This window comes from Chelon labrosus, assembly GCF_963514085.1.
Source record: "Chelon labrosus genome assembly, chromosome: 10".
NCBI lineage: Eukaryota > Metazoa > Chordata > Actinopteri > Mugiliformes > Mugilidae > Chelon > Chelon labrosus.
Window position 1 is genome coordinate 13,782,136 of NC_140360.1, and position 12,320 is coordinate 13,794,455.

Below are 12,320 nucleotides of genomic sequence, written 5' to 3' on the forward strand. Positions count from 1 at the left end.
TGGCCTGCACAGCCCATCGGTCCATACTCCTGAGCAGTGTTTTCTTCTTCTTCCAGGGAAAGAAGACTGCATGTTTCAACAGGCCCGGTCTCCTGCTTTCCTCTCACTTATGCACGTGTCTCTGTTTTTCTTATTCCACAGCTGTTAATGCTACCAACACTCTGTTTCTGCTCTGTTTTCCCCATAGAATCACAGAAATAGGTCAAAGAGAGCAGTGGTAGCCAACTACAGAGTAAGCTGGAGACATGAGGGGAAAGAAAGAGGAAATCTGAAAGTATGTTGTATGAAGCTGTCAGCTTGGATGGCTTATACAGTTTTTCCTTGTCAGGAAAACATAAGCTTACCTATTATCACATCATATTTATTTCACAAGCCAGAACCGAGTGCTGTCTTTAAATTCTATCCTTGAGCGCTGGGGTTTTAAGACTTTTCTTTCTTGCTCAGAGCCATCTGCGTCATTCTGATCAGTGGAGGCTGATGAGACTTAAAATATTTGGGGCTGACTGATCAGTTGATGGAGGCTATTAACCACATGACGACCATTATTTTCACTCTGCTCGGAGAAAGAAGGCATTTATAGCCTGAAGTGAACTGCAAAATCCAAAGGTGGGGGAAAGTTAAGTGTTACACAAGGTTGAAGGACGTGCGCTGCAAGAATGCACTGTTTTTCTATTCATTACAGCAGACTACTTGGAAACCGGAAGGGATTTTGTTAAATTAAACTTATTTGGGCTTGGACAAAGTCAGTATTTGTATAGTGCACATTTTCCTGGGATGTTCCCAGTCAAAAATAAATGAATAAAAAAAGATACTGCAAGATCTAAGTTTTTCTTTTTTTCCTTTTTTTGGCCACAATATAAACCACTGTCTAGCTTTGATAACAGTTTTATATTTCTGTACAAAGGGATCGCGTTACAATCTGGCTCGAGGGCCGCAAAATAAATTGGAAATGAGGCATGAGAGTTTACCAAAACAAATGATTTATTTTAATATTAGTTATTTAAAACTGGAATAATAGTTGCCTTCTGCAGTTTAATAGTGGCGTCCTCTCAGGTCTTTGTCTAGACACTTGCACTGCCACTGCACGGCCAGAGGGGGCGCAGAGGAACGTGACAGGTTTGCTGTAAATAATTTTGTCCTGCAGGGGACAGTAACACGCCCAGAAGCTTCAACGCTTTCGAAAATCCGAAAAGCAGCATAAGAAGAAGCAGAAATAGGCGCGCTCCAAGCTTCTTCCAAGCAACACGATCTGTTTTTAAAATCCAGCCCTGCCTTCTTGGCTACTTCAAGAAAATAACTCAAGGTAAATCACGGAATGAGCGCGGGCATTACATTAAAATGTGTTACTATGTTGGTCCTCCCCAAAATGTTTGTTGATGTGACCAAATAGCAACCCATGGTAGACAGCACTTACATTGCAAACAGACTAAACATGTATTAAATAAATAAATAACAGTTCCCACTTTTGTCATGCATGTATTTCAGTAGCTGCAGAAATGAGTTAGCCAGTGCAGGCAGGTGAACTGCTTCAGCCAACTGGTCCGGAGGAGAAAATGGTGTTTGTTGGCGATCATCTGCATCAAGCAAGATTCTTTTATTCTCACTTTGCAGGTTAGAAAACAAACACAGGTTTTAGTAAAACAGGTAACATGATCATTAGAAGTTAATGAAGACTTAAACAAGTTAGCCTTCATGTACTGTATATACACTGACTACCTTAGGACAACAAAGAAGGTCCTTTAAGCAACAATGTCCTTCTAATACATATTCACAATTAACTGCTGCTTTTCCTTACTATTGATTTTGTGCACTACTCACATTTTTGCAAATAATGCAGTTCACCTGGGTCCCTGGGTGAGGGATGTCTTCTAACAGTCTAAAAGCAAAACAAAACATAGATTATTTGCATTTGAATTATTAGAAGGATATTGTTGCTTAAAGGACCTTCTTTGTTGTCCTAAGGAATACCGTATTCGTTGTCCTAAGGTGTAGTCAGTGTAAATACACTGACTACACCTTAGGACAACAAAGAGGGTCCTTTAAGCAACAATGTCATTCTAATAGTTCAAATACATACAAATTATCTATGTTTTGTTTTGGTTTTGCTTTTAAGACTGTTAGAAGACATCCCTCACCCAGGGACAAAGGTGAAATGCATTAATTGAAAAAATGTGAGCAGTGCACAAAATCAATAGTAAGGATAAGCAGCAGTTAATTGTGAATATGTAATAATATTCATTATAAGTGCATAACCTCCCCAACCCGATATAGAGTGGGGCTTTGTATGCAGGAGAGCAGACAGAGGGAGGGAGCAAATTAACCCTTCGAGATGCTAAAGCAAAGTAACCATCAACTGCTAATGCTTTCCAATCAGCGCCCCATTACACAGTCCACTTCTAATGCATGTTTGATCAATACACTAAGAGGCATGAAGAATTAAAACACTACAGACAAAAAACTAGAGTGTTTGTGAACTGTGAGACCACATTTGCAAATAATAACACTTGAAAGTAATCCCTAAATAAAGCACACTTGAACATGTGAGACAGATGAGTAAAAAACGCACCTGCAGGAAGACAAAGAAAACCAAGAGGGACCAAAGAACAAGGTAGAAACAGAAGACCGGAGGGAGATGGCAGAGCATGGTTTTTGAGCTTATGAATTATTTATGTGGGTGGGATATTTTAATCCCCCCGTATCATGTCTGTGAGCAATGAGTGGGTGGAGGAACTGAGATGAGGAGAGGAAGTGGATATGATGTGCCTACTTCTACTCTGGTGACTGTTATTGTACTTTGCAACGCACACGCACACACACTCACCTAAACCTAATCTTACTTCTCCACCTGGAAATGAAAAGAAATACATCTTTGATGTTCATCAATGCAATTTAACATCAGAGAAGAATAACTCTGTCCTCTTGTCAGTGGGTTTGATGCAGCATATTGAAACAGGTCCTTTGGCAGCGTTGTACATAAAATCTGCCAATAGTCTTTGACAGTCTTATTTTCTCTTACAGTACTTCAGGCTAATTTGCACCATAAAAAAAGCATGGAAAGTATTACAGAAACTAAATAAATAAGAAATGTGTGTAATTTGTGTTGTTTAGTTTTACCTTTTACAGTCTACATTCTGGTGGAGTCAATTATGTTTGGAGGAAGATGCTTTGAGGGCTATATTGTTGTGTTTTTTTTAATGTGTTTAGTACCATCTGACACATTTAAAATGTGCCGTGCTTTTTATAGTAGTTGTGACAGAAAATAATAATAAAAAAAATATTTAAATGATTGCCAATGTGCCAGACTTTCTGTAGAAACTGATGTCCATTGTAGAATAAACAGTCTCCGTTTAGTGTGTGGAAATTGTCATGTCTCCTTATGAACACTAGGGGGCAGACAGGGTAGTAATGATCTGAGGAGTGAGGCTAAGCAGGGAACTCTATTGTCTGGCCACCCAGCCTAAAGAAATCCACATTCAGCCGGTCATCAAGGGGTCCCGCAGTCACGTGTGCCTCTGTTCAAATGTCTCAAAACTAATGGTGACCTGATGTGTGTGTGTGTCCGTACTCTGATGCAATTTCACTACCTTTTCAGGTCATTCTTGCACGCAGCAGGGTTTCCAGATGCCACGCTGTTTGTCAGTTCTAATATACACAGCGGGAGGATTTCTTTCTGCAGTCTTCAGAGGCTGTCTCAGGTATCACTGACAGTGTTTGTCGCTTGTTATTATACAGCAATAGTTGTGCTAAAATGGAGCACGAGGCACGAGGTGTCTTGCTTTACTGATTTATTTTGTCACGCATAATTCTTGGGAGATTTAGTATTTCCCCCCCTCAAGGTCACTGCACTGCTAGATTATGCTGTTTACTTTTTCCTTTGTGCACTGTGTTTGCTTTGCTTCCACATACTGGTGGCTGGCGTAAAGACAGATGGAGTACAGCAAGGAAGAGCACGGATGGAAATATTAAAAGCAGCAGGTTTGATTTCTGCTGATTGGGAATGCCTTCTCCAAATATGTTGTAATCTATCAGCTGCAGAAATTAGATCAAATGTAAGAATTTATCAGTGGCCATCGTCAGGAAGGTGGATATCATCATGTCCAGCACAGCTATTTTGATCCAGTGATAAACAACCTTTTCCTTTTAGTAGAAATGCATCTTATAAGACAACCAAAGATCAGCACAGAGCTGTGTTCCACTGTAAGAAAAGGTATAAGATGTAGAGCAGCTCACAGGATGTAGGCCAAACCCCTAAATCAATTCAGCTCATTACACACATTGACAGACTGAAGCTCCCCAGTGGCATCCTTTTTTTTTTTTTTCCTTTCTCATATGTCCACCTTCTCCTCTCTCAAAATCTAACCCCTCTATCACTCCACCCCCTCGTTTATTCGCTCCCTGTTTCAAACACACACCATCCATGCATCCAATAGGATTTTATCAACATTTTTGATCGGTCTAAATATTAATTCCTTTACGTTCAGTTGTGTAAATGGAACAAAAATCTGGCACTCCATATTTGTTCCAGATATAAAGTGTACAATATGCACCGCCCTCTCTCTGTTTTTTTAACCATAAACAAATGAACAAAGGGGAAGCCTGCTGCTATTAATAGCAGTGGTAAATATAGGGGGCTTCCTCTGCAGAAACAGGAGTGATGAAATAGGGGCTTCCCCTCCTCCACACATATACACATGGATGCACAGATGTACGTACTACACAGGCTTCCCCTATGGAACCCAGTGTGCTATAAAGAAAGTTCAGGTTGACAGGCTATTAAGTGGGCGGTGTATTAGGTTATAAATCAGCTCTGCAGCAGTGGGTAAATGTTCCCAGCATGTGAGGCATTCACTTGGCTTATTGGTTATTGCCTCATACAGCAGACGAACACGCGCATGCTTGCGGCGATCAGAATGACAGGCTATAGGGAAGGAATTGGGCGGTGAAGAGAATTTGTAATATTGTAGATGCATTTTATTATTTTCTTTAAGACACTAAATCAAATGACGCTTGAGCCAAGGGCAGAATAAACAACCTCACGCGGATTTTAAAAAGGGATTAACAGGAATGTTGGATATGTTGCTGGCTTAAATTAAACCTGAGAAAAGCTCACTTTCAATAGCATCAGATTTAAGCATTTATGTGACCTCTAAACCCGTAAGAGCTCTTTCTGTGGTTGCAGACATTCTGCAAATCTATTTAAAAAGTCTATACATTTTAAGCTTTTAGAGTTATTACCACTGAAGACTTTTCTCCCATAAATCTTAAAATGTTTTGACATTAACTTGTGACAAAATGCAAACCCACTAAAACCCATTTTATCTATTCCTAAAACATGGAAAACAAGCCGTCACATGCTATCTTAGAATAGATGAATGGGGATGTTTGTTGTCTGGGTGGCTCAAATTAAACTAAAAGCTAATTTCTGATATATTTAGCTAATCAAACAGAAATCAATGGAACAAAACCTGCCATCAGTTGTCTGGGAGGCTGACTGGATGGATGATGTCCTCAGCTGACATACGGGAACCTAGTCAACTGAGATGTGCAGAGGGACCATTATACTCCTAATGTGAGGTCTGAGAGGAGAATCAGATCACCAGTTGTACATTACACTGTGCTGCTGGAGCTGCTGGAGACGGAGAGAGAGAGAGAGAGAGAGAGAGAGAGAGAGAGAGAGAGAGAGAGAGAGAGAGAGAGAGAGAGAGAGAGAGAGAGAGAGAGAGAGAGAGGGAGAATGTGTGGGAAATGAAATCTGAGAGGAGCAAATAATAAAGCTCAAGGAAAAGCTCAAGCGGCGGTGATGAGAGCAGAGGGGTAAGACAATGCGAAGAGAGACAAACTCTGGGGGAACTGTTAGACTCCACTGAATGTCAGAAATGTTTGTGCTTGTCCTCCTCCATGATGAACCACGAGTCAAGAGCCGCTTGCTCGCCTCTCCCCTCCGTACTTCCCTCCTTGCTGGTTTTATAAATAGACCACTTTACTTTCTCCGTAATCCACAGAGGGCATACAATTCACTTAAGGAGAAAAGCGGGACACAAAACTATTGAGGGGGTGAAGGTTTATAGTCGATTCAAGCACGCCTTGTGTAATGGACATCAGAGGAGTCCTTTCTCCAGCTCATACTGTGTATTCAACTTGTTTTCTTTGTCATAGCTGTAAGAGCACCAAGGAGGAGTGCATACTCTATGCTTGGTTGACATTGTTGTGTTTTGAACCAGTCATAGGTATTTCGGACTCGCATCCAGATGTAGCCATCATTGAGACACACGCTATGATCTAAACTCACATGAAAACAGCACAACAGAAGCTTGAGGTTATCATAAAGATGTTATTATTCTCATCATCATTTTTCATAATATCATTTACAGCTGTTATAATTAATGAAGGTATCCCTCAATAAATATTCTCTATAACTGATCAGTTTATATTCACTGGATGTCCTTGTGAAGGGCATAGCAAGCATTAAGATCCATGTTTCCTTTGTGCGATATACAGTTTGCATCTCGGTTCAGTCTTTTCTGTACAATAACAGATAAGAACAATCAGAATACAGATAGCTGAGCACAGACGACCATAGAAAGAGACAGTGATGCAGTCAAGAAGCTGTTTGAGCTATTTAAACATCCTTAGCACGTATTTGTGACTGCTGAAGAAGGCAAAGAATGCAAAGTGGCTGTGTTTTTGTCTGGGGGTAAATATGGATTAAGACATTAATGACAGAATCTATCTGACCAAGGCCTGCGTGTGTGTGTTTTCATCAAACCTCAGTCCCTGCACTGTATGAGGCTCAAGGTAACCAATGATGACATTCAAATATAAAAAAAAACAGTGAAAAACAACATACAACAGATCAGTTTTACAGTGTCCAATGACACAAATAAGCTAAGGTTCTCATAGAAATTATATGTACTTTTTGAAGTCTTAATATACATCCTTCATTTGTCCCTGTAGCATACTATAACCTAAGAGATAGTTCATCTACTACACAACTTTAGTTTCATTGATTAATTGAGCAAGCATACACCTTGATCCCCTGCTACACAGGAATCTATACATGGCAGAAGCTTGTTTTTAAAGCTGAAGCTATAGGCATTTTAAGACATCATTGAAAGCAGCTGTATACATTTACATGGCTACATGGTGTGTAAACCCAACAGCAGCAGGTTGAAGTCCTTTGTGGCCTTGGCGTTTGATAAAGCCACAGGTAGGTGTCTGTCCTGACGTGTCCGTAAAGGTCACTGTTCATAGGCAGTGTGTGTGTGTGTGTGTGTGTGTGTGTGTGTACACCGGCAGTATGTGTTCAAAAACCCAGCGCGCGTACATGTGTGTAAATGTCCACTTGTTTGTATTGTGGAGTCCAGCAAAGATTTTCAGTGTTTTCCATGGTTTAGATCCTGATGTGCTGTCCTGTTGGTTTGTCCAAGAGAGTCTTTGTCCTGACGGAGTGTCACTTCAATTGTGCGCTAGGTAACATGAGCGGACAAGACAGCGGTCCGGGGACAGGCATTAAGCGACATAGGTGTTCCACTGCACAAAAGCAGTTTAGGGAAATACATGTACACATCGGAGTAAAACGCCTAGGAGGGTGTGGGCAGTGCTTATCTTTCATTATCACATTTTCCTTTCCAGCATTTCTCCTCCTTCCTTCTATTTCCTCTCTTCAGTTCACAGTAAGTGGCCGATGCTGGAGTTTATTTATTTCACAACACATGCTTGCAGATCTCATCTCTCGTGAGTGTAGCAGGACATTATTTTCATTTTTATTTTACGTTAGCTATCTGCATGTGTTGAATGAATGCAGTGCACAGGCTGTAAATGGCAGAGAAGACACAGAACACTACTGTCATTCAGGCCTGGATTCATGAAGAAGAGCCGTGTTTTAGAAAACTACTACCGCATTGTCGCTAAAAACTACTCACTCAGCGTGTGTGTATCTAAAAGCCTTCCATTTCTCTCCCAATCTCGTTGTCTCGGTGTGTCTCCGTCTTGCACACATGCACAGACTACACAGAGGCTGATGGCCCTATATATCAGAGATAAGGGCACTCAGACAGTTCCTTGGAGCATTATGATACACTTGGCTGAGCAAAATCTCTCACTGACCAACTATGAATCTCTGTGCATCCACTGGGCTGGCAGCAGATTGTAGCTGTTGTTGTTGTCGTTGTGCTTTCATTATGAGATGCAGTCACTGGGCTGTGACTTTAACAGACTATAAAACTGAAGGTAGCAGGGTGTTAGCTAACATCCAAACGTGTCTAGCTCAACATGATGTGTTTTCTAAACTTCCCAAACCTCCCATTTCTTCTCATGTTTGACCTGCGGTCCCATCTACAGTCCTCCTTACACTAGAGATAGCTACACAAGTCATGTCAAGCACACACAACCCTCTCTGGCTAAGTCCACACTGATGGTGACACGAGCGCCGGTTCCTCTAGAGACTTACGAATATGATCAAGTCGGTTTGCTTTTTTAAATATTATTCATACTAATGCATGCTACAGTGACTACTGTAAAGGACATGCAGCTCTGCAAAAGCAGAATAGAATATGTTTGTTGAACAGAAAAACAAACAGACCGATGGAATTGCACTACACATTATGATAGGTATGTCAGCAAAATAACTGGAATATATGTCTGTACTTTTAACTTGAACCAGAGGCAGGCAAAGTTCACTGATGGCGTTAAATATTTTTGATTAGGTCTGTTGTGTCATTTTTAGCAGTAATGGCAGGTAGCTTACGGCACATTTAAACATTCACATTGCTTTTTAACCAGTAGGTTAACTTAAAAATCACATAATTTTTATTTTTGTTAACCATTAAACTCATTCTTTGGTTGTGGGCATTTTGAAAATGAACAGTTTTAGGCTTAACACCATTAAAGACTTAATTACACATCAGACCAGTTAACTTTGCTGCCGTCCTAAACCGCGTTGACATAAATACAAACTCACTAAAACCCATTTTAATCTCATTTTGGTCTATTACTAAAAAACATGGAATGCTATGAAGTCAAAAACAGCAACGCTGATGCTGGGTAGTGGTGTCAAACCAGACCCTCGTCATTGCATGTGTCGGACCCGAGCGGCTACTAAAGAGACACTTAAAGGTACAGTAACAGTTTAGAGGATGGAGAATTAGGCACTCACTCAGAACACTACAAAGAAAATATTCCCTCTCTTTGATATTATATTAACCATAAAAATATAGAGGAGAAATACACACTTGTCATATATTACTTAAAAAAAAACATCCATCACGATGAATCAAATGAATGGACATCAGTAAACAAACAGGACATTAGCTCTGTTTCGAGAGACGTTTCTTTTGTTCACCTGCGGGTCTGCACTGGTCTGTAGAGACTAAAAGGCTCCGCAGTTATTTCTATATTATATATTATATACACATACAGTAAATTCATTTGAGCTTCATCAAGAAGAAATGGCAGGAAAAGAAGAACGTGCGGTGCTGTTGTGTTCCAGGATTACAGCACAGCACATTCATTTAGGTGTTGGTCTCCACAGAGTCCGCTGTCTTGTACTAGACAAGATCTAGTCAGGGCCAAGAGGCAACTGCTAAAGCACTTCTCTGACAGAGAATGCAACAAATGGCCATTTGGCTAAAAGCTTATTAATATTACTCGTTCTCTGACTGTGTTGTTCCCCTGACCGATCAGCTGTGGTCTTTTTTTTTTTTTTTTTTCCTTTCTCTGAGTCAGGACCTTGGCAGTTAGAGCAGCAGGCTAAAGCTGCTCACTAATGCTGCAAGTATGGCCAGTTTTTATCACAAGTAAATAAGTTACAGTTTCAAAAGTGTTGATGGTTTAATTAGTTATTGTTCATCTTGTCTGCTGCCAGTTTGAGCAGGAAGTTTGAAACTAGTGGTCCCTCTATGTTGTTAATATTGATAATTACTGGTTAGGCTACTGTTTGGCTACTGATGCAAGCAGGACGACTACTGTCACATAGGTTAACTCCATGCAGACACTAACAATGTCCTAAATAAGATGGTTGGCAGTTCTATGATATGCACTGGTAAGTCTATATGATGTGGGAGAACATAAGGTCCTCTTTATTGACTCTTTCTCCAAGTTAATCTCACCCTTCTGCGCTGTACTCCCACACTGGGCGCCACATACTTGTTAGTACAGGGAGTCACAGCTTATTCCTCCCACTACAGTCTCTGTAGATCTCAGCAGATGTTCGCCACGTAGCTCATATTATACATCTGTACGCATCTTAGTGATGTTTACATAGTTGGTGTTAGCCAGGGTACAGTTTCCTGTTTTCATGCTCTCTGGCCTGAAGTCCTCAGTGCTGTGGTTCACGGCCTCCTGAATCTCCACATAGTCAGACTTACTGAGAGTAGATCCGCTGCCACTTCGACCGCTTTTCTTGAGATCCTCAGCTGAGCTGGCTTTAGGCACACTGGGGATATTCAGATACTGTGCCTGTTCCTCACCCTCTGTCTCTCTGTGGTAGAAGTAGTTGAAGTTTGACACAATGACAGGTACGGGGAGGGCAATAGTTAGCACGCCAGCAATTGCACAGAGAGACCCCACAATCTTTCCTCCAATAGTTGTTGGGACCATGTCTCCGTAGCCTACGGTGGTCATAGAAACCACTGCCCACCAAAAGGCCTCGGGAATGCTGCTGAACTGTGAGTGTGGCTCGTCTGCTTCTGCAAAGTAGACGGCGCTAGAGAAGAGGATAACACCAATAAACAGGAAGAAGATGAGGAGGCCCAGCTCCCGCATACTGGCCTTTAGAGTCTGTCCTAAGATCTGAAGCCCCTTAGAGTGACGGGAGAGTTTGAAGATACGAAACACCCTCACCAGGCGAATGACACGGAGAATAGCCAAAGACATCGCCTGCTGACCCGCCTGGCTGTCCTCTGGCCTCTCTGCCAGCTCCGTGCCCAGGGTGATGAAGTAAGGGATGATTGCCACAATGTCAATGATGTTCATGATGTTGCCAAAAAATCCAGCTTTGCTCGGGCAGGCAAAGAACCTAACTAGGAATTCAAAAGAGAACCAGATGATGCAGAGAGTCTCCACAATGAAGAAAGGATCTGTGAAATATGGTGAGCTGTCAAAGTTAGACGTGGTGTTGGACGTAGACTGGTATGGATAATTGTAGTTCTCCTCATCTTCATTTCGAAAAACTGGCAGTGTCTCCAGACAGAAGCTGACAATAGAGATAAGAATCACCATGACAGAGATGATGGCAATGATGCGAGCTGGACCTGAGCTCTCTGGGTATTCAAACAGAAGCCACACTTGTCTCTGAAATTCATTCTCTGGCAGAGGCCGCTCCTCTTCCTTTATGAAACCTTCATCCTCTCGGAAGATTTCCATAGCCTCCTCACCCAGTTCATAAAACCGTATCTCCTCTGAAAAAATGTCCAAGGTCACGTTAACGGGCCGGCGCAGTCTCCCTCCGGACTGGTAATAATACAGAATGGCATCAAAACTTGGTCGATTCCTGTCAAAAAAGTACTCATTCCGGAGAGGATCAAAGTACCTCATTCTTTTTTTAGGATCACCCAGTAGCGTCTCTGGGAACTGAGAGAGCGTCTTCAGCTGCGTCTCAAAGCGCAAGCCTGAGATGTTAATGACGACCCTCTCGCAGCACTCGTGATCCGGCTCTGGGTCATAATGGTCATGAGGCTGACCTGGATGTGCTGCCGCTTCGTCCGCAGGGTCGCTGGTAGCAACCGTCATTGCGGAAGTAGACGGGACCTGCAGCTTTCAGACAGGGTGGGGCCACGTAGGGCCACAAGGAGATAAAGCCCCCACACTCTTGTGGGTTCCGGTACAGGCAGCTCCACCTGCAAGGAAGAACAGAACGGGACAGATGTCAGAGGAAGTGATGATGAAGAAACTTAATAAATTAGAATTTTAGCATGCACATTCAACAAGTATTCACTGACATACATTTCTGATCCATTCATTTCATTAAACCTAACATTCGTCACTGAATAAAAATTGCCAGCATTTCCCAGAAACGCTGCCTTATATCATGGCCTTCCTGAAAACAGACAAGAGCAGAGCAGTTGAAAATAACAAGCGAGGAGGGGCAGAACCATTTGAGCGTACTGGCTCCATTGTGTCTATGTGTATTAGGTTATGAGTTCTCTCTCATATGAGCACACTGCAGGATCAATATGCCAGCCAGTAATACTGTATCCACTCTCACAGGGCGCAATTACAACCAACAAATCAGATTATATGCTGAGTGCTCCATACAATCTCTGAGATGAATTTCCTCCCTCTGTGTTTGTGATGTGACAAACATTCTCCCCGAAAGCTCAGAA

At 41.8% G+C, this 12,320-nt stretch overlaps 1 protein-coding gene across 1 annotated transcript; it reads right to left on the minus strand.

The window, feature by feature from the left end:
• Nucleotides 1-9,534: 9,534 nt before the first annotated feature.
• On the minus strand, nt 9,535-11,755 carry kcna2b (potassium voltage-gated channel, shaker-related subfamily, member 2b). The gene has a single exon (XM_084552826.1). It carries the CDS (start codon nt 11,725-11,727, stop codon nt 10,225-10,227), a length of 1,503 nt encoding a protein of 500 aa, XP_084408952.1. The 5' UTR covers nt 11,728-11,755; the 3' UTR covers nt 9,535-10,224.
• Nucleotides 11,756-12,320: the final 565 nt, after the last annotated feature.